Source organism: Stenella coeruleoalba (genome assembly GCF_951394435.1).
Source record: "Stenella coeruleoalba genome assembly, chromosome: 17".
Classification (NCBI taxonomy): domain Eukaryota; kingdom Metazoa; phylum Chordata; class Mammalia; order Artiodactyla; family Delphinidae; genus Stenella; species Stenella coeruleoalba.
Window position 1 is genome coordinate 74,146,545 of NC_137163.1, and position 26,638 is coordinate 74,173,182.

At 40.7% G+C, this 26,638-nt stretch overlaps 1 protein-coding gene across 2 annotated transcripts in view; it reads left to right on the forward strand.

The window, feature by feature from the left end:
- Positions 1 to 275: 275 nt before the first annotated feature.
- TOX (thymocyte selection associated high mobility group box) overlaps positions 276 to 26,638 on the forward strand; it is a 298,437-nt gene continuing 272,074 nt past the window's right edge. Inside the window, exon 1 of one of the 2 annotated variants that reach the window (XM_079902017.1) lies at positions 276 to 413. In XM_079902017.1, coding sequence (XP_079758143.1) covers positions 312 to 413 — 102 coding nt within the window. In that variant the 5' untranslated portion in view covers positions 276 to 311. The remainder of the gene's footprint in view (positions 414 to 26,638) is intronic. The other variant, XM_079902021.1, reaches the window with a different exon arrangement.

Below are 26,638 nucleotides of genomic sequence, written 5' to 3' on the forward strand. Positions count from 1 at the left end.
TGAAGTTACCTGCCCGGCGGCGGCGGCGGGGCCGGGAGGCGGCGGCGGCGGAGCAGGCTGCGCGCTCGGCGCCGACGGGTGCGCGCCGCGGCTTGGGGGAGAGTTGAGCGCTTCCCCCCCCCCTTTTCTTTTTCTTTTTTTTTTTTTTTTTCTCCTCTTCTTCTTAAACAAACCACAAACGGATGTGAGGGAAGGAAGGTGTTTCTCTTACTCCTGAGTCCAGACACCTCTCTCTGTTCCGTCTAAGCTTGTTTTGCTGGACACTTTTTTGAAAAAGGCAAAGAAAAGGAGTTGCTTGATGTGAAAGTGAAATGGACGTAAGATTTTATCCACCTCCAGCCCAGCCCGCCGCTGCGCCCGACGCTCCCTGTCTGGGACCTTCTCCCTGCCTGGACCCCTACTATTGCAACAAGGTGAATGCTCTGCTTTTGTTTCCACCGTGTTCTGAGTGCTCGGTCCCGGGAGGGGGGCGGCGGCGGCGAGCCCGCTGGGCGGCCGGGCGGTCGGTCGCCCGAGGCCGGTCCCGGGCGCGCTCGGCTCGCAGCCCGCGGCTGCCCTGCGTGCCCTCGGGGAGTAAATATTGCGGAGCCGCTCCCGGGCTTTGCCCGGCCCCCGCGATGGTGCGGAAAGTGACACGATTTGCTCGATCCTTTCCTTCCTGCTGTTCGCGACTAAGGCTCCCTGCCTAGGTTTGCCGGGGGGGCGTTGAAAAAAATTAGGAAAGAACGGCGGAATACTTTGGGGGTGTGTCTGGGGTCCGGGAACACAGGCAGAGAGTGGGAGAATTCCGTTTATTTTCTGGTTTCCCCTTCTCCCTCCCTCCCTGCTCTCCCGGCGGTGGGGGCTCGTGGCACCGCTTCCCCGCCCGGGATTAGTTGCCAGGGGGAGCCGCCGGGAGTCGGGGTGCCGGGACCCGGGAGACGCCCCCGCCCCCCGCCGGGCACAGCGCTCCGCAACGCTTTTGTTTTCCCGAACCGGTCCGGGCGCCGGCCTGGGGGCCGGGGTGCCGCCGGGGCGCCGGGGCCGGGGGACAGCTCCCGCCCAGGGGTGCGCGCAGAAACAGCAAGTTTGTTAGGAGCCGGGCGAGCGCGTCGCGTTCACGTCCAAAGCTGCCGCCCTCGGCGCGGGGCTGAAGCAGGTCCCGGGCTGGGCTATGCTCACAGCCCGGTGACCCCAGGTGCCGAGGCCGCGGGGGCCCGGGGCGAGGCGGGCCATGGGGGTGACCGGGTCTACCGCGGAGGTCCGCTCGTCCGAAGGATGCAGCAGTCAGGGCGTACGTAGGGAGGGGATGACTCTCGGGGTCCTCGAACTCTCAGCCCGCGGAGGGAGAACGCGCGGGGACCAGACTCCGAGAGCAGCCGCAGGTCCACGGCTGTCCTCGCCTCGGGCTTTTGGGACGTGTCTAAGCATACCCGCCCGGTGAACGTGGCGGGGAGAATGGAGTTCTCTGAGACTCAGGGCGAGACATTTAGACGCCCAGTTCCCGCTCCGTGGTAACCCTGTCAGATACTCCCAGCCCCTGCGAGCAATTCCGTGTCGGCCCCTCGGTGAATTCCGCTGGATAAATCGTTGGGACTAGTAACATTTGCCTGGTGGCGAGTCATCATCAAACAGCTTTTTTACGCGATACAGAGGTATTTAGCGCGCTGCATCCTCAGCCCCCGGGCTCCCCATCACGCAACGAACTCGCAACTCCGAGTCTTGGTCAGTCGACACACACACACACACACACACACACACACACACACGCACACACACACACACACACACACACACGCACACACACACACACACAGCTGTGAGTTATATCCCGATGCCGTGTGTACAGTGCAAAACCCAGGAAAAGGGATGTGCATGTGTTGATGATGTTTAGGCAAGTTAGAAACCAGGGAAATCTAGTCTTGTGCAAGGCAGAAAGGCTTCTCATCCTGCAAGAAGGGGCCCTTTTAACTAGGGGCAAGTTGGAAGGCATGGGTAACTTTGGCCAGAGAAGTTTGCGTGATGAAGTTTCATTATTTGTTGGTAATACAGTCTGTTTTGCCTTAATGAGCAGGTCTTTTGTGTTTGCAGCATTTTATTTTTGCTTATAACACTACTACTACTAGCCATAATAATAAAGTAGCAGTCTTATCTTGGATGGTAAAGACATATTCCGCAGTAGTAATTGGAACCAAAAGGTCAGAAACATTTTGGCAATGAAACTGGACAAATCCTATTAAATTTATCAGTGATTTTAGGCTCCAAAAAGAAGGTAATGACTTGGATATACATTTCACTCGTCATTCTTGTGACAGTAGGGTCAGATTTAATTTAAAAGTTAAATGCTTTGGAAAATCAAGAATTACTCCAATATATTAAATCATTTTCCAATTAAGTGCTTTAAATAATTTTAGTGGGTTGTGCTGTGAATTGAATAAATTAATTTAGAAAGTCTTCAGAATTTCTTTACTAGCTCATTGAAGTTCCTTTTAAGTCACCCGGTGTATGAGGAGCAAACTGTTCTTTTAAAATGCAAATTAGCCACCCTTTCTATAGACTAGATGCAAGTCTTCTACTTTACTTATCCAGGGAATAATGGATTTTTAAAGATGCACAGTCATAAGATACACTTTTAATAGTAGGAAGAGACTTCATGGAAATGTTTCTCACAGGATGTCTGCTCCTGCCTTTCTCTGGGTAGCAGTCTAACAAATATATTTGTCACTGATCCCAGCTTATATTCAGTGTACTGAGTAGGTTTGCTAGGCCCCAGAAAACCCGGGCACTAGTGTTTTCTACTCCATCATGATTAGCATTGGCACAAAATTTCTGTCCAACTCCACAGTTTTAGTTGCTTAGAATGTAGTCAACCAGAATTCATTTTTACCGTTACTCAGGTAGATCTGCAGGGATCTGAAAGGTGGGCAGAAGTTTGAAAGAGGTGAAATAAGAAATCTGTATCCACATTTAGTAAAAACAAGTTGGACCTGACTTCTCCCAGAGAGAGGAGACTGCAAAGTAAACCTTGTCTCTTTCAGAGGTGTCATGAATACGTAGTTTATTACAAGAAACAGTCACTTTGTCAGGTTATTTGTTTTCAATAGGATGAAAAGATCATAAATTACTAATTGTCTTTATTTAAAATCTGTCAACACTGTACTAAAGTCAGTGTGCTGAATCCCAGAGGAACCAGTATCTTTCTGTGCTGCAGCAGCACACAGTTGTAACTAGTTTCTCCAGTGACATTTTTTTCAATGTCAGAAGAGACCCTAATCCAGAAAATGAATATCCCCTTCCTGAAGCTTTTCTAAACTAAAATGAGGTTGTTTCACTTTGCTGACATTTTCCAGCACTGCTGCTCTATAGATTTTGCCAAAACACTACTTACATTGTTCAGTTAATAAACTCTGTGGGAGGAATTTTTTGGAAAACAGTTTAATTTAGTATCGCTCTATCGTAAGAGCACATTACGTTATGAGCACATCACTATGCAAACTGGCCTCCATTTTCACATAGCCCATTGCAGGAGAAAAGTGAGAACAATGCAACAATGCTGGTTATGGCAACTGTGCGAGGCATCTCTTATACAAACAGCCAGAACGGATGGCACGTTGCTGTATATAGGTCAGCCTTTGAAATAGCAGTGTAGCTCATAGACTGGACAGAAACATGTAGGCTGGAAGTAACAGTGGTCACCTCTGGCAACTTAAAGCATGGCTATATTTCAGACATTGAGAGATGGGTACCACACTGGAGTTTCGTCTAATTAAGGCCATCTTAAGTAACAGTGTATCCCTTAATTGAGGTGAATGTTACCAAAAGAAATTGGATTATAGGAGCTCACAATTGGAGTCCAGTAGTAAAATAGAGTCCTCTTTTTTGGTTCTAGTTGAAGATGTCAGAGCATCAGTTTAAATATATACCCACAGAGTAATAACAGTTCCTTTCAGTTTCTTAGTGCGGTGTCATTTCTGAAGATTGTTTTCACTGATTTTATGCTAAATTGGGACAAAGAAGTGGCACTTTTTCATTTTTGCAATGATATGATGTGTTCAGTTATTGCTCAGTATCTGCCCACAGAAGGAGTAGTAATACAATTATGTTATGACATGGCTAATGACAGGGATGCTGACCTCTGCCAGCAGTGGGAGAGGAAATAATGGTCTTTACTGTTCTCAGCGGTTGCTTTTGTGGAATCAGGTCCTGAATCTTTCTTTGGTTGATTTAGACACAAGGAAGTTCAAAACACAAACCCATACTGGCTATATACAGAGTGAAGAATAATGGGCGTTTGGAATATTGGGCTTTTATCATTGAAATGAGGGAGGACAGTGTATAATCTTTTCACATAAACATAGGAGGAAGGACCTATTTGTGATGAACTCTGCGTTAAAATGTCAGGGCTAACATTAGACATTTGATAACTTCTGAGCAAAACAAGATTTATTATCATCTCTGCAAAATCTCCTTCGAGTATATTTTCCTATTTAGAGTATTACGTATTGTACTGCAATGGGGCAAAAGTCATCCTGTCTAAAATACAGGATTGGCAAGCATATTATGATGGAGTCATTATTTCTACTTCAATAAATGTAAGAAAAAGGAGGAGGCAGAAGGGGAGGGTTATAAGTAATCTAGAGCATCATGCTTGATTAGCTCTCCACCCACCCCCATAACTTCTAGGACTTCGGGAAATTCATAGTCAATACTCTGAACATCGTTAGTGTAATTAAAACTCCCGTGGGAGTGTTATTAAGCTGGCATCTTTCATAAGTTTTGAGGTCTTTAAGTATGTTTTAAATAAATTTATAGGTAAGAGCGTAAGTCGAGCAATCATATGGTTTTGGCCACTAAATCAGATAGCATACAAAACCCTCAAATGTAGCTAGCTATCTTGACTTTGTGGGATACTTCAGTGTCATAAACTCCACTTTTAAATGTCTATGCAACAATTACAGTTTTGAGCTTTGGAGCTCATGATGTTATTTCTAACATGCTCGCATGGTTTAGTGTTCTCACAGTTTATCGTACGTGTTAGAAGTTACTGAGTGACGATCCTAAGGAACGTTTTGATATTTTGCTTCGTTGGAAAAACTAAACTGATATTTCAATATGATCTTAGTTGCTTGTTGTAGTTTTTCTTAAATGACATGATTGCAAGGGCTTAGAACAGAGGAAAGAAGTAAGGTACTTGAACCTGAAAGAAGTAGGGAAAGGTCCAAGTTTAAGAATGGTTTTCTTGGTACCAAAACTGGGTCTCCAATGTGGGTTTTGGTGTGTGGAACTATTTCTTGTGGGCATACTTTTTTTGTGTGATGGGCTCAATTCAAGAAAGGGATGGGGGCTTCCCTGGTGGCGCAGTGGTTGAGAGTCCGCCTGCCGATGCAGGGGACACGGGTTCGTGCCCCGGTCCAGGAGGATCCCACATGCCGCGGAGCGGCTGGGCCCGTGAGCCATGGCCACTGAGCCTGCGCGTCCGGAGCCCGTGCTCCGCAACGGGAGAGGCCACAACAGTGAGAGGCCCGCGTACCGCAAAAAAATAAAAAAAATAAAAAGAAAGGGTTGGGTTAGAGAATTGGGGTAGGGATGAGAATCCTATTTAGCTATGAAGGATGACTTATTCTACTGCTTCCCAGCATTGTGCTAACTTCCTAGAAAGTTGAAAAGACCCTGGGGATATTTCTCAGCTATTGGAGATCCCCCTGCCCTGCTGGAAGCCTGCCCTCAGCAGCTGCTCTGCCTGTGCGTCTGGTGCCTCTTGCCTCCCTCCTTTTCACGCCCTTCCCAAACACCCCCAATCCTGGAACGACTCCCCCTCCCCTGCTTTTCTCCTTCCCAGTCTGGGTCTGAACCTGGGCGGTGTGCACTTCCGAACCTGAAGCCCTCCCTCTCCTCAGATGCTTGACTCACCATCGTGGCTGTCTTGGCCGCCATGCTCCCTTTTCTACTTGCCATCATTGTTATCATAACCGTGTTAACAAATCCGTTCTTCCTCCAGTACCTGACCTTCTTTGGGGTAAGGAAGTTGGAATCTGCCAGTCCTCAGGCCCATATCCACTTCTTAAAATCCTGAACTAGGCTACTCTCCTTTTCCCCATCTGAATGAATGACATTGGAGCCTAGAATAATAGACTAAGAAAACATAGACTAAGACATGATGCTGAGAGGAAAACCATGGTGGGTATTTCTAAGCTCTTACAGTTCACCTCTCCCCGCACATGTTATGCAGTGTATTTAGAGCTTGAAATCAGCTCCTTGAACATCCCCTATCGGTGAAAAATCTTTATTTAGACCCTAAAATAGTCTGAAAGTGGGGCTGTGATCTCCTGATGTTTAGTTGCACGTAGTAAGTTAGCTGAGTTACACTTACAGTGAGTATGTGGGTTGGCCTATGTATGTGTTCTTATCAGAATATGCATAGATGACTAAGACGGGAATAGTTGGAAATGCAGAACCTATTTAACTAATTACTTTTATCATCCTACATCTTAGCTTATCCAAACGTGAATCTCAGGGTTTCTGGGAAGTCATAAGGTAGAATATTTAACTTACACCTCAAGGAAAATTAAATATAGTTATCATGACTTCATTAAATGTTATTAACATTTACATTTAAAAAATATTATCAGTTGTTTAAGATAAAAGTTATACTGTATACAACCAAATCTAAGAATCTAAAATGTATACCTTTAGGAGAAAACAAGGTTGTGGTAAACCATTGTTAATAAATACTGTGGCCCCCAAAACCATAACTATAATCTTGCCTGCAAGAAGCTTCCACATGAAGCATCTAAATGTTTGAAAGCTGCCTTGTTTAAACTGAATTTAAAATTTTAACATGGGTAATATTTACTTTTACCAATCTTGAAGATATTTTTTCTCTTATTTACTTCCACTTTGATGTTATTGATATCCAGTCGGCTCTCCATATCTACAGGTTCTACATCTGCAAGTTAACCAACCTTGGATGGAAAATATTTGGAGAAAAAATTTCCAGAAAGTTTCAGAAAGCAAAACTTGAATTTGCCGCGCACCAGCAGCAACTATTTACATATCATTTACATAGTATTTACAACTATTAGCATAGCATTTACATTATATTCGGTATTATAAGTAATCCAGAGATGATTTAAAGTATAGGAGAGGTTGTGTGTAGGTTATATGCAAATACTACACCACCTTATATAAGGGACTTGAGAAACCTCAGATTTGGGTATCTGAGGGGAGTCCTGGAACCAGTCCCCAGAGGATGCCCAAGAGCAAGTGTATTTTCAGTTGATCTTTTCTTTGAAGGTGCACTTTCCATAGTCAGATAGCTTTTGTTCTCCATTGGTTGATAGGGCCAGCTGTAGACAGTGAATTTTTTTTTTTTTCCCGGTACGCGGGCCTCTCAATGTTGTGGCCTCTCCCGTTGCGGAGCACAGGCTCCGGACGTGCAGGCTCAGCGGCCATGGCTCACAGGCCCAGCCGCTCCGCGGCATGTGGGATCTTCCCGGACCGGGGCACGAACCCGTGTCCCCTGCATCGGCAGGCGGACTCTCAACCACTGCGCCGCCAGGGAAGCCCTAGACAGTGAATTTTTTAAATGGACTGTCTCGCTAGGAAAGCAGAGCACCAGGAGGCTACAGCTTACATCGGCCCTGATGAATTTGAGCATTTTTTTGTTTTAAACCATGCATGCCAAGTTTCATCCCGAAGAGTAATTTCTCATTAAAAACAGTGGAGTTATAAACTGCTTAGAAATGTGGTTTATAATGGAAGTGCCAAAAGCCTGTTAATTTTAGCAGTTCTTCTGTAATACTTTGAGACATGGAATTCACATTAACCTGAATGAGACTTTCCTGGTTATAACATTTTCCTCCCTATAGCATTCATTTTGAAAATGGGAACATTATATTGCTCTGTGCCTGGATGTTGATGGTGTGGCAGAAAAGATCAGAGGAGGGATGATGCCAGAAAGAAGCCCCCTGCTCTGTCACTGGAGGAGGTGCTGATATCTTCCCAGATCTCTTTAGTTTGAATAGGCAAGTAAGGCAAGTTTCCCTTCCTTGATTAAAAAGTTAACTTCTAAAATCTATTTTCAGATTTCCATTGTACTTATGAAACATCATCATTGATTTATATTTATAATAACAAAGGTCATGAAACCAATGTCACTGTTAATGCTTTTCTGTTTGTCCATTTTTCACTTTGGAGTTTTTAATGGTTCTGCATTAGCCAGGTGTTTATTGTTTTTCATTCCTGAGTTACCTGCTTTGATGAAACTGTCTTGAAAGGACTCCTAAACAAACTAGGGCCATGGCTGGCTGATAAGAAGCTTTGCTAGTGGCCAAGAAAATATAAAATGTTTTGAGTTACTATGTGACTTGTAAGTTACAGGTATCTGATCTACAATTGTAACACTATCAGCTACTGCATGGAATACTTTTCCATTAAAGTCTTTGAGCCCCTATCTGGAAGTTACCTAGTCAGAGAAATTGGGGTGTGTGTGTGTGTGTGTGTGTGTGTGTGTGTGTGTGTGTGTGTGTTCGGGTGAGCATGTGTTTTTCTGTGTTTCTCATGGTCCTGGATATATTCTGCCCATAGATGCATGAGAATTTATCATAAATGGCAGAATCTCTCAACGTGTACAACAACAACAAAGGCAGTCATACTGGTCAGTAGGAATGCCTCATTACCACTCCTTTTTAAGAAGTGTAGCCATATTTCACATGAGATGATGCTTTTCACAATGCTAGGGCTTTAATTGGGCAAATTATACCTTAATAAGACTAAAGAACTGGATCTTTTCTGAGGAACACCTAGGCCTTTCTGAAGAAAAGACTCTTCTTGAAGATTTCATATAAAAACTGGGGCTCTTGAACCTGTGTTGACTTACCCCCTGGGCAAAATAAATATAACCCTGAAAGGATATGATTCCCTTCCGCTCTATTTCCCATTCTCTTCAGAAGCCTGACTGTTTGATGTCTGGTAAAAGTTCTGAAACTAAAACCTGTAATCCACCTGTGTCCCAATCTTCCATGTATCCACAGGAGGAAATAATTAATGTTTGTATCAAAGCACCTTTATGAGAATCAAGGAGTCAGCACAGGTAGATTATTTAGCAATCACACGGGGAAAGATGCTCAAAAATTCAAACAGTGGTAGACCTTAGAAAAATACCATCTTCTCAGTCCATTTCTTCTATTTCTGCTACCTTACTGAAATGAATGTGTCTTCCAAAGTCGTAGACTAGTGATTCTTTCAGGAAAGGAGTGAAAAGAATAACCTTTCTAGAGGGTCCAAGGTGAATTGGGGAAAATGGGGTGTGTGTAGCTACACAGGTAGCCTGTAATCTCCCTCTCTCAGATACTGATAAGCCCCCAGGGGGCGTCTTTTTCCCTTTCTGCATTGCGAGTCAGTGCACCTAATGAGAGATGCTAGGATGGAAGCTGTTGCCTATGATGCTGTGTAAGAAGATGAAATAAAGTTGAGACTACCTGCTCCAGAGGGAAATGCCCTCTTGTAGTTCCTGACTTCAGGCAAGCAAGCTTGCCCCTCACCACCTTCCTCTGATATATGGGTCAGAGATGGGAAATATAATGTGCAAGATTAATTAAAGAATGGACCAACTGGGTCTAAAGATAGTCCAATTACATTGAAAGCATATCTGCGCACCACCTGAATTCCTTAAGTCCTTTAACGCAGTTAAATGGGTAATTTGAAAAGTGATGGGTAAAGTGTTACATGCATTGGCATCTCCCAGCCATTGCATAAACCAGTTCTTTCCTTCTATGCCAGTATGCCTCTGCCTAAAATGCCAGCAACAATTGTATAAAGAGGAATGTTAATAATAAAGAGGCAGGAAAACCTTTCAACGAAAAGTATATTTTATCATTTGGCAGATACAGTCATGAACATTAATCATGGAAACCTGCAGATACTAGAAGCTTAATATCAAAGCTAATGATTTATTTTATGTTAATGACTTTCTGCCAGGGCATAAAAGACTGTTCATAATGGACTCTCCGCGCCGTGTTCACTTACTAAGGCTAATGGGATAATCTTTACTCTCCCAAAATTAAGCTTTTTGAAATAAATTATGCTGTTATTTTTCAAGGTAACTCTCCAAAATTTACTGCAAAACTAATCTTTTAAGAACTGATTAAAGACATAAAGAGGAAGAAAATTCCCAAAGCAGCTTTTCTAGTTCATGAACAGTTTGACTTAATTAAAGAGAGAAAGTTTGCACATATGCTAATATCCCTGAACCTGTAATGCCAAACAATTTGAAAGTCAGCCTTCGGTGACAAGGTCTGCCTTTGGAGATTCAGCTCCTGTAAGTGCATCCCCTAATAGAACCCATTTTTGTCGATTACCAGCCAATAATGAGCTGAACGGTAGTAAAACATTGAGTTGTTCACTGGGAAGTTTTAAAAATCATGTTTATAATTAGTTACAACCAACATTCTATTTCAATAAGAGATAATTTGCCTACTAAAGTTCACATAATGTGCTAATCATGTCTAGTGGTTAATAAAGGCCTCCTACCTCACTCCCCTGATGGCTATAAAAGGCTATTATATTCATGGCAGCAGTTCAGGTACAGCTGCTGTGTGTTAATAATGCATCATTGTCCCACTAATCAACACAGCAAAGGTCAGCACCCCTAAGCACCTAAACTACCTATTCTCTTTCCAAAATATTTATTAACACCTTAAAAGCATATCTGTTCATCTTCCTTAGCTTCGAGTCAGTTAATTCCACTCCAAGCTACTTGTGTGAGAAAGGTTTTGTAACCTAAGCGAGGTTGTGGAGGAGATGAATGTAGATATTCATACTAATCTTCTCCCATAAACATGTTTCCATTTCCACAGTCATTGACTGAATTAGTGTGAGGTTGGTATAGCCACGAACCACTTTGTAATTAAGTAGGTGTGTTCCAGAGGGAGAACGTTTTCAGATTTTACGTGTTATTTAAAGAGACATTTGGAAGAAAATCAACTTTTCAATAAGCAGAATCATTTAAAGTAAACAGAGCGAATCGGGAAACAGGAAGGGATATTTAAAGTCTAAACAGACAGGAATCCACGTTAGTTTGTAGACCTGAAACAGTAGTGAAATATTATTTGCTTAATTGTTCTTTTGGCATAGGGAAGCAATAATAGTAAAAGCTTCTTAAACCATATTTTCTGCACACAACATATTCACGTGGGAATTCCATTTTGCTAGAAAATCATGCAAATCAATAAGCCAGCACTTATCTGCATTAAAATTGGGCAGACAGCAATTTATAGGCATAGTGATAGTGTAGTTCTCTTGACACCCTTGGTTAGTGTTTAAGATAATCCTTGCTTTTGTGTCCTCAGAGAGCAGCCCCAAATGTTAAGTGAACAAGATCTCGTTTTCTCATCTTGTATTATTGTCTTCTGTTTTCTGTTATTCATTTTGATAACCTTGTGTGTGTGTGCTTGTGAGAGTGTGTCTTTTTCCTTTAGGGCTTGAGAACCTTAAACGTTTCAAGAGAAGAAAAAGAAATGAAACTCAACTGTGTTTCCATCACCAAGAGAAACGCAAAAGGCGATCTGGTGGGAGGAGCTTCTGTTTGTGCAGAACATAATGTACGAGGGTACATTTGTCATGCTTTAAATACATAATGCCTACAATGAAATATGTACAGGCGCAGTTGTGATCTCTGAAGTTCCTGGCTCCGGTGCCATTGTTTGTAGTCTCTACGGTTGTCATACATTGTTCTTTGCACATCATACCCTTACAGCAGGATTGGACACAATTTCTAGCTTTCAGTCCTGCACCATTTTCATTGCACAATGTACATGAGTTTGACAGGGTGTGTGTAGGAGAACTGGCAAGCAGTTGATATTTTGAAGTGGCAAGCGTTTCAGCAGCTGCCTGCTCGTGAAAAAGGGATGATAAGATATACTGTATTGTTAGTTTCAGGGACAGCATTAAGGTTTAAGCTCTGTAAAAATGTACACATTATTCGTCAGTGGTGAAGCAAGTCTTTTATGTTTTTAGAGCTTAGCTCGCTGGCTGATGTGAACTAGAATGACATTGGTCAGTAAATGAATAGGAGTACTTTGAATCTGAACTGCTGCCAATTTTGCACCAACAAAGGAACTGACAAAAGAAAGATTTTATGTGAAATGCAAAGCACACGTGATGTTTGGGGGGCTGGGAAAGGGAAGGAGAGAGAGAAAGAGAGAGAGAGAAAGCCACCCTAGAGAATATCCTTTAACACCTACTTGCAAGGATACCAAATAGTTAAAACACATCTATTTTTTATGGCTCATCAGCTCCAACCTAAGCTGTTTTTTCTAATGTTCTTTAAAAACCTGTTGTATACACATAGGCTTCTAGAATCTGTTCATGTGGAATTCAGAGTGTTTTTCAAAATATCACACTGTGCCCTGAAGGCCTGTTGGCAGAATATCAGAGTTGCCCACTGCTGGAGTCCCCAACTCTCTCTCTCTCTCTCTCTCTCTGTCTCTCTCTCTCTGTCTCTCTCTCTCTCCCTCTCTCTCTGTCTGTCTGTCTGTCTGTCTGTCTCTCTCTCTGTCTCTCTGTCTCTCTCTCTCTCTCTGTCTCTCTCTCTCTCTGTCTCTCTCTGTCTCTCTCTCTCTGTCTCTCTCTCTCTCTGTCTCTGTCTCTCTGTCTCTCTCTCTCTCTCTCTGTCTCTGTCTGTCTGTCTGTCTGTCTCTCTCTCTCCCTCTCTCTCTCTCTCTCTCTCTCTGTCTCTCTCTGTCTCTGTCTCTCTCTCTCTGTCTCTCTCTCTCTCTCTGTCTCTCTCTCTCTCTCTCTCTGTCTGTCTCTCTCTCTCTGTCTCTCTCTCTGTCTCTCTCTGTCTCTCTCTGTCTCTCTCTCTCTGGTAGTGGGAAATTGTAGTTTAATCAGTTACGGCACTCTCAGTGTGTAACGTTCATTAGCAAGGCAATTTGTCATGACTGCTAATGGTCACAGTGCATCTGCTCTCTCCGTTACAGAGCATGATAAGTAAGAAGACAAATATTTCAATATCTGATAGTATTAACTTGTTTCAAATTTATAATCCAAGGTTAGCTGCTCAAAGCAGACACAGTAGCCGATTAACGAGCATCCTGTATTCAATTTTACTGGGCCCTGTTTTTATGGATTTATGACTTTAAAGCACACTAATGTGCTATTATGAAGGGCGCACAGTCTTTGATTAGATGTTCAACAGAAAGTAAGTTATGAGGTTCTTCTGGGTTCATCTGGAGAGAATTTATGTGCATAATATTTTCTGTGGAGCGCCATAAATTGAAAGGTTTGATGCATGCAGTATTTCTGACATGCTAAATATTCTTCTTACGATTTAAAAAAAAAAGCCACTTTCCTATTGGCTTATAAACTGGTCAGTCACTTTTCAAGTGAGATTAGAGCCCCGATCTCTTTGAAAAGTTTGAAAATTCTAGTAAAAAGCTTCAGAATGAATTAGAAACGTCACGTTTCTTCCCAGAACACTGCTTTATAAGATCATTGTTCATTGTTCTAAACGGGAAAAGTTAAAAAGATTCCCCCCAGTTGAAAAGGCTAGAATTTTTTATGTATTTCCTATTTTCTAGATATTACATCACATCACTTGCCATACAAAATCCTCTTGACACATTTTCATTTTTAATGAAAGGCCCTAAAATTCAGAGCATAATGATTTCTTAGAAACTGAACCCAATCTTGGTTAAAAAAAAAAAAAATCGTTCTTGCTAGTAACAAAAGCTGTTACTGTTTAAGTTCCTGTTGAGCGGTTAGTTGGTACGCTTCGCTGAATGTTGTCAAAAAGGCTTTCCTCATGATTGACAACCCGGCAGGAATGTGAATGGAGATTTTAATTGCGTATCATGTGTGCATATCAGAGCGAGTGAATTCATGACTCTGCTTAGCTCCACATCTCTGCAGGTCAGCCATGCCAAAAGAATTCTCTTTTATGTGCAATTTTTCCAAAAAGAGAAAGGTGTATGTGTATTGAAGTCATTCGTTATTCATTTCTGAAGTGAAACACTTGTGTTCCCTTAGCCTTGGAGTTTGAACGTGGAACAGAAATCCGTTTGGAGATTTCTTTCTTTTACTCTTTGCACTTACACTTGGATGATGTAAATTCTTTTCTGTTACAAGTTGGGAAAAGTCTGCCAGAACATATTTTTCTTATGGTACTTGTTATATGAAGTGTGTTTATCTTTTTCTTTTTCCCTAAAGAGTACTTTGAAAAGAAAGGGGAAAAAATGTAAGCCAGCGGAAAAATTTACTGAGGTCAGTTGCCTCTCTATAACTTGCAATCTTTAGAAAAAAAATTTGGGGGGAGTGGGGAGTGGAGAAGAAAGGCTATATTTCTGAGAGGGGGAAGGACCATAAAATTGTATCTGAATTTTGGTTAAGAACAGCAAGAATACAGTGCTGATGGTAAAATGACAGTAATGAATATATGAATGTTCATTTCTTAGAAAAATAACTCCTAGGCCGAAAATTTAAAGGTCAAAGTTTCATTTCTGCTATCACCTCTTTGCCAAGATGCAATGGTGGTGTTTAACCATTTATCTTAGTTCAATGTCTATATCCAACACATGTGAGATCTTTGGAGTAAAACTTTATAAGGTGACTTTGGCTACAGTCACCCCAGATTGATCAAGAAATCAAAGTAAAATAAAAAAACTCAGCAATGAATATGCTATATATAAGTTTTCATTTGATGTGATGTGCAAATTTGGCACTTGGGTTGCAAATTTAACACCTAGCTTACTTTTCTATGTCATTTTGAATGGGTGAGAAAAAGATTAATGCCTAGTAAAATATTACTAGGGTTAAATATAACCTTAGTAATAAGTAGGGTAATGTAGAAAAGGTGGTGACTTTATAGCCTTAGGATATCCCGTGGGGACTTAACTTTGTTCTGGGCTCTAATATGTTATCCCAACACATTTTAGAAGGTATCACACTGCAGGTTGATGATTCAGCCCTTAGTATAGTGTTTAGTACAGGGTGATTGTTCTGGGAAGGTGCTGCTGTACCTTTAAAAGACTAAAGAAGAAAAATCTATTTTATTTTTAAAAATTTAGCTTTATGTACGGGGTGACATTTTTCTAATGTTATGGAAGACTATTTTGTACTTTATACGGAGAGCTCAGGCAAGGAAAAATCTATTTACAAAATGAAAAAAAGTGCTCAGCTGAATGCATTTCACTTTTAAAGATGATATTCTGGTAATGAACTTTATCAAGCAGAGAACATTTAAGTGAAAGTATTCAAGTAGTTCCTATTTCGGTTGCCTCACTTAAGGATGTGTCTCTGTTTCCATTATAACTTCTTATTTTCAGGTGGCTCCAATGCAGTCCCCATAAATATTTGCACAGGGATGAAATGAGAATATTCTTGCCCGAGAAGGAGACTTTTTTTAAAATTTGGAATGCACTTGTAAAGAAGCTGTGGGCTTTGTTAATAAGGCACACTTAATTCAGTTTTAGAAATTGAAAAGCATTTACGGGACACCAACTGTGTGCAGGGCCTTATGCTGAGTGTTGGGGGGGGGGGGGTTGGACAGGGAGAGGCACAGAGATGAGTGAGCCCTGGCCCTGCCTTTGTGTGGCTAGTAGCCAAGAGAGGAATACAAATAACCATAACCCAGCTCTGGTACAACTGATGTGATACGGATGGAGTCTGTAGTCAAAGTGCTGGCAGTACAGAAGGAGGAAGTACTAATGGATTGTAGTGCTGGAAATCCGGGTTGCTTCCTGCAGGAAGTGGCATTTTCGTTGCCCTTAAAAATCACGCAGCGAGGAGGGGGAAAGTTACTCCTATTTTTTTTTAACTATTTTTTTAGACTTCCTACCTCTTTTCAAAATGACTGGAGGCAATTAAAAAACCCAACACCTACAATAAGGCTATTAATATTAATGCAGAATATGATAGCCAGGAAGAAAGACGCCCACATGTTTCTTAGCTCAGGTATTTTTCCCTATAATTAAACATTAAATTTGGCTCTTGCTTGTTCACAGAGCAAAAATGGAAATACAATGAGTGACAGAATGCTGATTGTCTGAGAGACATGTGAAGACTAATTATTCATCAATTTTTCTCTCATGAAAGACGGTGAAATGAGGAAATAGATGGAGGTGTGACATCACGGGCTGTCTGATGTGGTGCCTGGGTTGAGGCTGAAGTGTCTGTAGTGAGAAATAGGGCACTAAGTTAGCAAGTTAGGAAGGTAACCAGTGCCATTCTAGAGATGGGTTTAGGGGTAGCTGGGGTGGAATTCACGTTGCTTATTGTAAGTGGGCTAACGCTTAGCCCTTATAGGAATGTACCAGAGAAAACTGCCTGGGGGAGTTCTGTGGTAAAATGAACCATCAGGTATTCACCTATTTTTTTGAAGACCTTTCCAATTATAGATGAATAAGCTTTTAGAGGTTTTATACGTCCGCCAAAAGGTTGAGATACATCAAAATCTAACTTCTTAAGGGACACAAGAGTACTGTAGTCTACCTGCAAACTCTTTTAAATTGATCAGCCCAGGGCTTCCCTGGTGGCGCAGTGGTTGAGAGTCCGCCTGCCGATGCAGGGGACACGGGTTCGTGCCCCGGTCCGGGAAGATCCCACATGCCGCGGAGCGGCTGGGCCCGTGAGCCATGGCCGCTGAGCCTGCGCGTCCGGAGCCTGTGCTCCGCAACGGGAGAGGACACAGCAGTGAGAGGCCTGCGTACCGCAAAAAAAAAAAAAAAAATTATCAGCCCAATCATTAGCAATTAATATGAATGTTTTGCTTTGTGTGTAGTCTTAGAAGTGCACCTGCTGAGTTAACTTCCAAAGTTATTAGTAGTTGCTTTGCTGAAATTTCTTGTTCAGTGACAAATACGCACACAATTATTAGTAAATTGGGAAAATATAGTAAAGTATCCAAACATATTCAGAAATGTCAACGGCAATTTTAAAGGTACCTCACAGTCTTCAAGTAGCCACAGAGCAAAGTCCTCACTTTTTTCTACTGAAGTGCCCTGATGGATTTATACCCCGAGGGGCTGGAGGAAGACCCCAGAAGTGCCTGTGAAATCTACAGAGGTCTGCAAAAGATGATGCTTCATCTTTAAGAAATACGTAGATTTTATAATATTTTCCATAACGCATCCCTCTGTTTTCATGTAAATATAATACTTTAAATGACTTACAACTGAGTCCATGCTGTGCTACAGAAGCATGGTCTATGTTATTCTAAAGTTCTATTGCCTTGGCACATCACTCTTTGCTCTTAGGGGTATGAGTTTGAGAAACACGAAATAACATAACAGTCTTTTATCCTTATTGAGAAATAGACTGGAGGCCTTGCAGGAGTTGATATTGTTAGGTCGTCTCTCCCACAGAGATCAGAACATTTTGTTCACCCTTATTCTTTCCCTGACTTTCACTAATTCTGTTTTTGATAAGAAAGTTTGACAAAGTACTTGATCTTGGTTTAAATTGGAAGACTGTGTAGGTAGGGCTCAATAATTGCTGGTACCGTGGGCATAGTGACATTATGCTTAAAGGGAGAGAATGGCGCAGAGGGAGGAAGTCAAATGATGGAAGAGGAAAATCCCAGAGTCACTGCAAAACCTGAGGATGCTTAGTGATGGGAAAGGTTGTCAAGAGTGGTATTATGTTGTTAGACACTAGTATGTAACCTAACCTGAAAAGAATTTGGAAAATCCAAGAAAAGGAAAGGATCATGAAGAAATCGAATGGCTACGGTGATGGTTTGGGGGGTGGGTGGGAGCAGGTATAGGATAGAGCAAGACCTATAACATAACAGATGGCTGAGGTTTGGGTTCCTTCTCTCCCATCCTCCTTCCTTTCCTCCCTTCCTTCCACCACAGACAGACATAATTTGTAAGATGATTGACATTATTTTCAAGATTCCTTTACACTTACTTTCTTAGATATTCTTCTACCTACATTCTCACTTGCCTAAAAGGGGCTTCTGTTTCTGGGCAGCCTTCCTTTCCTGCCTTCTGCATCACCATTAGGACACCGTTCGGTGGACTGAACAGTCTTGGAAAAACAGTAGTTCTGGTTATGCAGTACAACATGGATAGATTTTAGGTGTGTATGCGAGGTTTCCTAACAAATGCCAATCTACTTGATGTCCATAGCACGACATTAAATCAGGCTTGGTTCGTTTGTTTTCTTTTACTTCATTTAAGTCTTAACCTGTTTTTGAAATGAGTTCTTTGTAAACCAGTCGGGCTTGTGTAAATAATGGCTATCCCCTTTAATGACAAAAATATGTGTTTTCTTCTAGATACTTCATTTAGGCAGTTGAGCATTTTAGATTTTTCCTTTACCCAAATCAAGGAGCTTTTCCCATACTTAAAACATCTTTTGAAGTTTTATCTGAAATGGCAGGCCAGGGGAATGAATACTGAATATACGTGTCTGCAGTTTACACACATTTATTTGCAAGGTCCTGCAAAAGTGGAACAAAAAATTAATGAAAAGGGGAAGCAGATTCCTTATATTTGACTCCATTGCCTGTTTCTCCATGAGTTTTGGAGCCCATGCCACAGGGTTGCTACAGACCCAGCTTCCCACAACATGGCATTTGCAAATATTGGTTAATTTATTCATTAAATATTTTCTGAGTGGTTACTATGCACCAGGAACTGTGCTAAGTGGTAGAAATAAAAAAAGAAAAAAAGAAGTGCACTTACAGAGGTAACCATCTTAGATGTGATATAAATATGGTAACTTGGTAACTTAAACCAATAGTGATTGTTTATGAAGTAGCCCAAGGAATTAATTTTTTAAAATTGAAATTCTAATCTCGCAAATATTTAAATCTTTGGAAATGTTAACTAGATATAATTCAGAAATAAAGAATGGGGTTTATATGCAATTCTTTTTTTTTTTTTTTTTTTTAGTGCTTTAATGGGCTGAAATCAGTTGCTTAATATTATCCAATAATACTTTTATATTTGGTGTTGTTCTTAAGTTCGGAGGTATTTTTTTTAACGGTGAAATAATCAATGTTCATTTTGTTCAGGTTCATCGTAACGGATTTCAACAGGTAAACACTACTGTGTAGTTTTAGATGTTTTTTCTGACAAATACTGCATATTCTGGGAGATAGTCATTGCAAAATTGCTTACAAAATAATTCTGTGAATCTCATATTTTCTTGCCATCTCATTTCTTACCCTAATATGGTATGGAAGCAGACTGCAATTACACTTTCACAATTACTTTATTATATGGTTGAAATATACTCCTGAAGCTCTTATTACCTTTTCCATACGCCATTTGCACAGACCTGCTGATGGCTGTCAGCCGTGCTTCCTCAGGACAATCAGCCATTCTTAGCAGTTGTGTTTAAATTCAGCACCGCAAACAGAAAGCACCTCTCTCTCCTTGGTGATGAAGTTTTAAGGTTCAAGCATTTATAATAATTCAAAGGACTTCATTATAACAGCTTGCAGAATTAGGCATGTGTGTTTTAGGATGTCGGATATTTATTTGTGGTCTTTGTCAAAGAGAAAAAGAAATGAAAACAACACAGTATTAATAGTGTGTGTTTGTGTCTGTGGCAACCTCAGCATCATGTCACCCGATGTCAGAGCTCCTTTTCCCTGAGAGAGGTTGTTTAAGATTTTCTACTTCAAATAATTCACTCAAAAGCTCTTTTCTCCATAATTGCATTTTAGGGGGAAAAAAAGACGCAACTCTACTCCATGTCTATAAACGGAGACTGGAATGCCATATATTCAAATATGGAATACATTTAGATTTAATGACAAAATCAAGCAACTTTCTTTTACATTACAAAGAGAAATGTTCGCCTTTAAAAGAAAGCCAGTTCTTAGGGTCTTTGAGAGTCTTCCAAAAAGAGATTTGGTTGACTTTGAGAGCCATATGGTACAGTCTGTTACCCTCTTCCGTGGATTTTTTTCCTTACCAGTCTATTTCACTCCCAAACTGTACTTACATTAGAACAACTACATGGAAGGCTATCTTTTATAAAGTTATGACATTTAAAATATATATACTAGGAAATAGTTAAAATATAATCAGCTTATGCGTTTCCTGCTGTCACATGCCAACACAGAGTGATTGCTTCCCTCTTTGAGAAATTAGATTTGAGTCAAATGCTAATATCCTATGGGTATGTGTGTTCATATAATGAAGTCTATAATGTCTACATATAATGAAGTCTATAATGTCCAATGTTCAGGAATATTCAGATAATTGATTACATGCCTCGATTTTATTGTGATTACATTTATCAATAAACTTTTTGAAACAACATAATTGTTCATTTATTTGGTACTAAGCCATTTGGTGTCTGTCTTCCAGGTAACCTCTTACATAATTCTGATGATTAGTAATGGTAATGAAATCAGTTGATTAAATGGTCTATTTGTAGCTTTGTGTGGTAGAAAGAAGATGCAGAAGGAATCCCAAGATGTAGATGCTAATTATAGAACTCACCACATGACGTGGGATGAGTTAGTAATTTCTCATCTTTTCTCCAAAACAAGAGGCTCCATTACCTCCAATATTCTTTCCTGACCAAAGAGTCAGGGGTATCTGCTGATTTGTAAAATGGTAAATTCCATAATATCAAGAGGTCCTGCGACTAAAAGGAACCAGAGGCCTCTCTATCACAGACACCAAATTTACAAGTTCAATGGTGTTGCCATTCATGAAATACCACTAGTATTCATTATAACCTGATCAGTTTAATGACTAAACAACACAGCAAAGTGGGTTTCCAAGGAGCAAATCTTAGAGCATATCTTGAACATGGTTTTAACCAGTTCCATCTTGACATCTTAAGAGAAAAATGTCATTTTTAAACATTGAGGTCACTTTTAAAAACTGAACCATTTGGGCTTAATGGCAACTTGAGTTTGTTAAAGTGGCAAATGATAAACGTTTTCTCTGTTGTTTCATTGTATTAATAGGGTGAGTTAGGAAAGGTGTTTGAGAATCAGAAGTCAAGGAGTCCCAGGGAGCTGGGAAGAGCCCAGGGGTTTAGCTCAGCCTGAAGGAGTGAGCCAGGCATCCACAATCAGGTGTCTTGATGACTTGAAAGTTTCTTGCCTGCGGCTCACGCAGGCTTATCATCATCGTTATTAGGATTCTTAACGTTGCTGGGACAAATCCTAGCATTGCTGTTTCAGGCACCTTGAAAGGCCCTATTTTAAGAGAGTTTGCAGGCTTTCCAAACGGGCCTGCCTTCTATCAGTCTGCTCTCTTTAGCAAATAAAATACCAGCAGGATTTAAGAAAGCAAAGTTCCTGACTTCAAGAAGGTTTTGGTTTAGGAAAAAAAAAAAGAGTTTATACTTTAAAAATTAAAAATTTGGGCGTCTCTGGTGGCGCAGTGGTTGAGAGTCCGCCTGCCGATGCAGGGCACACGGGTTCGTGCCCCGGTCCGGGAAGATCCCACATGCCGCGAAGCGGCTGGGCCCGTGAGCCATGGCCGCTGAGCCTGTGCGTCCGGAGCCTGTGCGTCCGGAGCCTGTGCTCCGCAACGGGAGAAGCCACGACAGTGAGAGGCCCGCGTACCGCAAAAAAAAAAAAAAAAAAATTAAAAATTTGGAGAGAATAACATAAAAGAGAAATATTATTAGGGCTCGATTTTCAGTCATTCTTCTCTGTGCCTCAGTTTTCTCATCTGAAAAATGGACACAATAATACTATTTCCTTTATAGGGTTTATGGTGAGGATTAAATTATAGAAATTGTGTAAAACTCCACCCAGCCTGCCTGGAACAGAAGTGTTCAGTGATCATTAATTGCTGCTGCTACAAAACTCACTCTGGCTGCATCAACATGGCCAGAGGGCCTCATGCTGTTTGTAAACATCACTTCTGAAACTCATTAACTTAGTCTTCCTTGGAGTCCCTCAGACTGGCGCTGAAGCTGGCGGCACTGTTGTAAGATCACACCAGTGCAGTCACGAGCGTGCACTTATCATCTTAGTCCAATGGTCAGAACCATCCCAGACATGGCATCACTTCAAGTTAGACACCTGCCCTGAAGGTGCCAGCAGGCCTCCCGAACCTCAGGTGCTCCCCCCACATATGGCTCTGGGCACCCTCAGGCAAGGCCGAGTCCCAGAACAGAAGCTGACGCATGGGCAACAGTTGGCCACAGTAAAATGTGCATCTCACCTGCGGTGGCCCGCTAGCTTCATTCCCTGATACACTTGCTGAGATGAATTTATCTCATGAATAAACTGACACTTTAGGCCCCAAGAAAAGTCAGACAAAGAAGTTCTGACCCAAGATGCCTGTAGACTTGTACACAGGACACACTAGTTGGGCGCACGATGGACAGAACAGGAGGCCTTTCCCTGAAAGAAACGATGCAAAGACACGAGTTATGCACTTCACCTGGCTCTTAACAGTGTTTGCCCTGCAGGGGTTCCAGGTGTCCACAAATCCACAAGAGTCAACAGAACGCCCCTTCTCCTACGATCCTCTGTGCCTCTCACCATCTTTTTAATTTTCTCTATAATTACCCGAAATTATATTACTACCATTGTCTGTGAAGCGGAAGCCAAATTATCTTTGGATTTCTGAGTGGAGTTTTAATCTCTTAACTAAAATATAGACTTATAATGTGTGTGTGTGTGTGTGTGTGTGTGTGTGTGTGTGTGTGTGTGTGTGTGTGTATGTGAGAGAGACAGAGTTTGGAGAACTACTTCTAAGATATTTTAGGACAATCTGAGTTTCATTGTCACAGTTTGACTATTACACATTCCATAAAAGGTGAGAGGCACTCACTTTTACGTTGGAGGTATGCACTCTCTGTGTGTTATGACTTTCAGCTTTGGTTTGAAGTTAGTAAAAAGTGAATAGACAAAGTACAAGGAAGTTAAGATGGGTTAGTAATGACCCGCATGTTAGGGATCGGACAAAAGCTCTTCATGCTACTAATATTAGGAGTGCTAATGGGTGTTAGAAAATTAAACTAATTAAAGTCATTTTTAAAACCACGTTTGTCCATTTTACCAGGTGATAATAAGAGTGTGAAAGAGACATTACCATTCCATTTATACTTGTAATTTGATAATGAGCAATTATCCTTTAATTGGTATTCTCCCTTATTGTTTACAGGGCATTTGTACACATATTTGAAATGTATAACAACACCTGGGGGCAGAAGGAGTGTGGTAGAGTTGGATATCTGCTATACAGTAAAGGAAACTGAGGTTCAGAGCGTTTAAGTGAATTATTTAAAATCACGTGGCTAGTACGTGACTGAATAGGAACATGCTAATGAGTGAGCTGGCATACAACCATCTCCAGATATCTATTCTACAGTACATGGGCTCTGTTGAGTCCTTGAAGAAAGCAGGCAACCAGCATGTCTGCCTAAATATTCAAATCATGGCTCAGGGAGAATAGCCAAGGAAATGCTAGTTTATTTCACCTTATTGAAGTCTTGTTTTTAAACAATGCGCAAAAATCTGCTTCTCTTCTGTTATTTTTACTATGACTTTTCTTTCAGGGTATTCTTGAGAAAACTAAATGCACGAAAAGTCAACATTGACAATGCAAGAAAGCTCCCCTTGAAGTGAATGTTAGCAATCTTAAGCATAATTTTTCTAATGTCCTGGAATATGGGCAGAATATACCTCTGAAATTTCTATGGAAAGCTAAAAAATATGACTTTTAAAGCAAATTTTTTTTATGTATCAAATTGGAAATTTAAAGTATGTCCTAAAATGAGTGACCTCAATTACTTAACAGAAATTAACAAAACCATGGAAAATACAATTATGATTAGATATAATTCCTGCTCTTGGGCACTTAGAACATTATAGGCTGTATAAGATATTTGCATAATGAGGATGTAAGTTAGTGACGGTGCTGTAAAAGAAATGCAAATGTTAGTAAATGTTGAATAATGGTATTCAGATATTAGGAAAAGAAATCATTATCTAGTCTTCACTTGGACCATTATTTTGGGATACAATGTAGCAGTGGGCTTTTTTGTGCTGCTACCAAATATAATGACATCAGTAAGACAAAAAGGCTCTTTGAGTGTCCTTTCTTTAGAAACCAGGATGAAAGGTGACTAAAATATATGTTTCCCTTATAAAGTTGTCCGCGAAAATGTATACCTCCTTGGAGACATAGATAACTTTGAGGAATACTGCTCATTCTTCGGAAATGTCAAACCTGTTAAAAGTACAGTCTGTGTATTTATTTCCAAACTCTGCACTGCTTCACAAATCCTATACTGCAACTCATGCCAATTATTGGTTTGTCTTTTTAAAAATTTTAATTACGAAGTCTTTCAAACACAGTAATTATTATCACTCATAATAATAATTAAAAATTAGATTATTATTATAAATCTTTCAAGCCCAATAATTATGTAATAATTATAATACTTATTCTTGAGTTTATATTATAAATTAGGCAGACATAAACAAAATAAAAGGTCAAAACACTCCCACTTTCCCCTCCAGTGCTACCTCCAGAAATAACCTCTGCCAATAGTTTAGTGTGTATCTTTCCATTGTTTTTACTATTTTTATTTAAGCATAAATGTTTATATTATTAGAGATGCATTTAACATATACTGAGTATCACAGAATCTGTAAAGCATGTAATTTTAAACCAAATTGGAATCATGCTCTGTTGTACTGTGTTTTAGTTTATCATAATTTTCCAGTAAATAATAATTTACCATCACTCTTTTGATACTTTGATGTTATAAGTGATTATTTGTCTTGTTTAGTGTAATAAGCCTATAAGTAAATGCAAATGATGTGACATTCTCTGCAGGGAATTTTGTTATTGGCACTTAGCAACAGACCAATAAAAGTTGATCAAGTCTATAATTGAATCCTCCTGAGTTATTTTAAAAGGATTGAATTATTTGGGGAAAAATAGGATTTGTAGCTAAGACATGTTACCACGTAACTACTATTTAATTAAGCATATATGTACAGAAGCAAGAATGTATTTTCAAGCAGACAGGTCCCTGTTGCCAGTGCAACTGAGCAGAAAAGTTTGTACCTTACAGCAGAAAGAAAAGACTTTGTGTACATTTTCTAGGCAGGTATTCCCCCGTTTGTGTAGAGATAGCTGTAAATATTTAATTACTTCACCAGGCTTAAAGGAAACATTTTTGGAGTAACAACTTTCCCAAGAGTTGGCTCAAAAGCATTTTTAGCAACTGAAATATTTCAATTAGACGTAATTGAAATATGACAGCACTTAGGTTATGTCGAGATATAACGAAGTACATAGTAATCATTCATTGAATGCTAACTGAACATTCACCACCTTTGCTTGATTCTATTGGGAATTAAGAATAAGACACAGTTTGTTCAAGGACTTTCCACTTCTGTAAATGCTTGCACCTACATTATTTCTTAGCAACTACGATGGAGAGTGGGCACGGCTATAGAGAGATGAAACTCGGGCATAATAAATAACTGGCGGTCCGTAAGCGATGAAACCAGAATCGGAAGGAGGCTGTCACCTCAGAGCCTACATAGGAAGGACAGAAAGGTCTGAATTACAGAACGTCTACCGTGACCCCATCCCATGCCCGTGGAGAAAGTGCTAATCGGTCTTCTGAATTTTCTCGCTCAGCTCAGAGCTAGCCTCCCTTTCCCCTTCTAGATGCAGTGCTCACTGGTTTGGGTACGGATACCAAAAGCAGCTCACCACCTGTTTGCCAGTCCTTGCCAATGTTCTTTCTGCTATACCTTGTTGCTTCTCAAGAACACGCAGTTTATGTCAGAACAACAAACATTTCTGGTGCACTTATTCTGACCTAGACATAGGAGGTTCAAGGTAAACAGCATACAGTCACTGTCCCGAAAAGCTCACAGTCTAGTAGGGCAGAGAGACACATAAATAAACAGGTAATGACAATGTACTGTGGAAGATGCTAAAGGGAGGACAAAGGGAAGCCCTAGTCTAGCCTGGACTTCAAAGAAGACTTCATGGAGAAGATGATGGGAAATGAAGAATCCAGTAAGAATTAGCCAGGTGAAAGGTGGGAAGTGTTTCCCAGCTCAAGAGACCAACATAAACCAAGGTGGGTGTGAGTCGTCCTGAGACTTTGGGGAGTTGCTTGCAGATTGGTTTTGCCAGAACAAGAAGGATCGGAGCTGGGGTTAGACTCTGGCCTCATGAGTCATGTTAAAGAGGTTGACATCTACTTGTTTATAAGAAGCCATTTAAAGGTTTTATTGAGGAAGTAACTTTATCAGATGTAGATTGTAGAGAGATTACTCTGGCTTTGGTGCAGTGAATGGATTTGTAAAGACAGGATGGAAGGCAGGAATAGCAACCAGGAATCCATCAGACTGATAGATTTCCAACTTTTTATGGCAGCAAAACCTTTTGAAAAACGTATACACTGAAATTTAATAAACATAGGAGATAGAAAAAGAGGAATCTTAGAACTTTTTGGAAGAAATTTTGAAAACCATTGACCTAGAGGTAGATGAAGTGGTAACACTGATCTAACATGGCAGAGATCAATGGAAGGATTTGTGATGTATACAAGAGGGAAAATCAGATGTGGATGGCTGGCTGGATGCCAGTGACAGAGAAAGAAAATAATTTCCAACATGACAACAACATTTACTGATACCGTGTACCAGGCATGTATGTAGCCCTGTGCTGAATACTCTACATGAATTATGTAA